Source organism: Panthera uncia, chromosome D1 (assembly GCF_023721935.1).
Source record: "Panthera uncia isolate 11264 chromosome D1, Puncia_PCG_1.0, whole genome shotgun sequence".
NCBI lineage: Eukaryota > Metazoa > Chordata > Mammalia > Carnivora > Felidae > Panthera > Panthera uncia.
In genome coordinates, this window is record NC_064808.1 from 110,286,645 (window position 1) to 110,288,466 (window position 1,822).

Here is a 1,822-nt window from a genome sequence, read left to right on the forward strand (position 1 = left end):
GCTCGGCGCCGGCCCGACGACGCGGCCGAGGGCTCCGCCCGGGGGGGGGGTGGAGGGGGGACGGCGGCGGCGGCCCTCTGGGCGCTCGCGGGGCCGGGGGGGGACAGGCCGCGACCCCGCGCCCCCCGCCCGCGCCCCCGCCGGCTGCGCTCGGGAGGGGCGGCGGGGGCTCCCCTCCCCCGCTGCCCGCTCTGCTCCCGGAGTTCCTTCCTTCCTTCCTCCCTCTCTCTCCCCCGGCGGCGGCTGCGCCCGACTGAGACAGAAACTCGCCGCCGACGCCAAAACTAAAGTTGAGAGAGCCGCCCGCCCGAGCGGCGCGTCGGCCCCGCCTCCTCGCGGCCCTTCCTTCCTCTGCGCGCCCGCCCGCCCCGGGTCCGCGGCCGGCGCGCGCAGGAACTTTCGCCCGCGAGTTGCCGCATTCCTGCAGACGCCCGGCCCGCCCCGCCGGCCCGCCGCACGTGACCCACCCGCGCGCGCGGCCCCCGGGGAGGCGGGGCGGGCGGGCGGCGCCCAGGTGCGGGTGCGGGGGCACCCCGGGGGCCCGGGTGCGGGGGAATCCGGGGGGCGCGGAGGTGGGGGGAATCCGAGGGGCGCGGGGGCCCGCGTGCCGGGGAATCCAAGGCGCAGGGGCCGGTGCGCGGACCCAGGTGCGGATGCGGGAGGGCCCAGGTCGGGGGGCGGGCGGGGGCCCAAGGGCAGGATCGGGGGGATCCAGGGGGAGGAGGGACAGGGGCCCAGGTGTGGGGTCGACCCGGGGGCCCAGGTGCGGGTACTGGAGCCCGGCTACGCGGGTTGTGGGGGGATGGCGTGGGGGCAGGGGGACCCCGGGGACCTAGGTGGGGGGCGGGGGGGGGATGGGGGGGGGGGGCGGGGGCCGGCCGGGGGGGGGGAAGTGGGGGGGGGGGGGACTGCGGGGGAGTGGCTGTATGCCCCCGGATGGGAGGAGTTTTGGAGACTCAGTGTTTATTTTTTTTTAAGTGAAAACTTTTTTTTAATTTGCATTCAAGCTTGGAACCTAGTCATGACATCCTGGGCCGCAGAAAAAATCAGGGCTGAACTCAGGTTACACGCATTCTTCCTTACGCCAGGCACAGGGGGCTCTGGATGCCTGCTTCTCCTGTGGCAGTGTCCTGTATGCGAGGAGGCCATCGAAATCACTCTAAAGCAATGAAAATTTGCTTTTAAATGCATTCAATCTGCTCTTTTAAAAAACAGCTTTATTGGGATGTGATTCGCATACCATACACACCGTCCATTTAAGCAATTCAGTATTTTTAGTGTATTCACAGGGTTGTGCAACATCACTCTGATTTTAAAGCTAGTAGCCCATGCTAGAGAAATCTAGCTTTTTTAAGGATTTCTTCTGTAATGTTAGTGCAACAGATGTATAAATAGGACTGAGCAAGAAAAAATTTCCTGAGCAGCGAGATAATGTCTTCCTCCAGCCAGGACATGCCCTGGAGAATTCTGAGCAGGGATCGCTATCACCCATCACCTGGTGTGGTCCGGGCAGGCCAGAAGGGAGGCTGCGCACTCCAGATTCCACCCCACTGCTCCGGACCCCACTTTCCTCCAAAGGGATCTGCGTCAGTAGACCCATGATCGCCTCTGGGACTTCTCACCAACCCCAAATGTCAAGACCATTTAAGCACAAACTTGTAGCTTCTGGAGTTAGGGAGATGTGAGTTCAGATCCCATTTCCTCCATTTAGTAGCTATGACACGTTGGGCGCATTACTCATTTCCTGTTCTTTAATTTAACATTGGGGTCAAAGTAATAACACCTACTTCAATTGTGGAAGCCTTAAATGAGCCAGTGGGCA

At 63.6% G+C, this 1,822-nt stretch overlaps 1 protein-coding gene across 1 annotated transcript in view; it reads right to left on the reverse strand.

The window, feature by feature from the left end:
* YAP1 (Yes1 associated transcriptional regulator) overlaps positions 1 to 1,600 on the reverse strand; it is a 108,259-nt gene extending 106,659 nt beyond the window's left edge. Inside the window, exons 1-2 of the mRNA XM_049641317.1 lie at positions 1,496 to 1,600; positions 63 to 832 (exon numbers count right to left, since the gene is read on the reverse strand). Of these exons, the coding sequence (XP_049497274.1) occupies positions 63 to 832; positions 1,496 to 1,600 (875 nt within the window). The remainder of the gene's footprint in view (positions 1 to 62; positions 833 to 1,495) is intronic.
* Between the last annotated feature and the right edge of the window lie 222 nt (positions 1,601 to 1,822).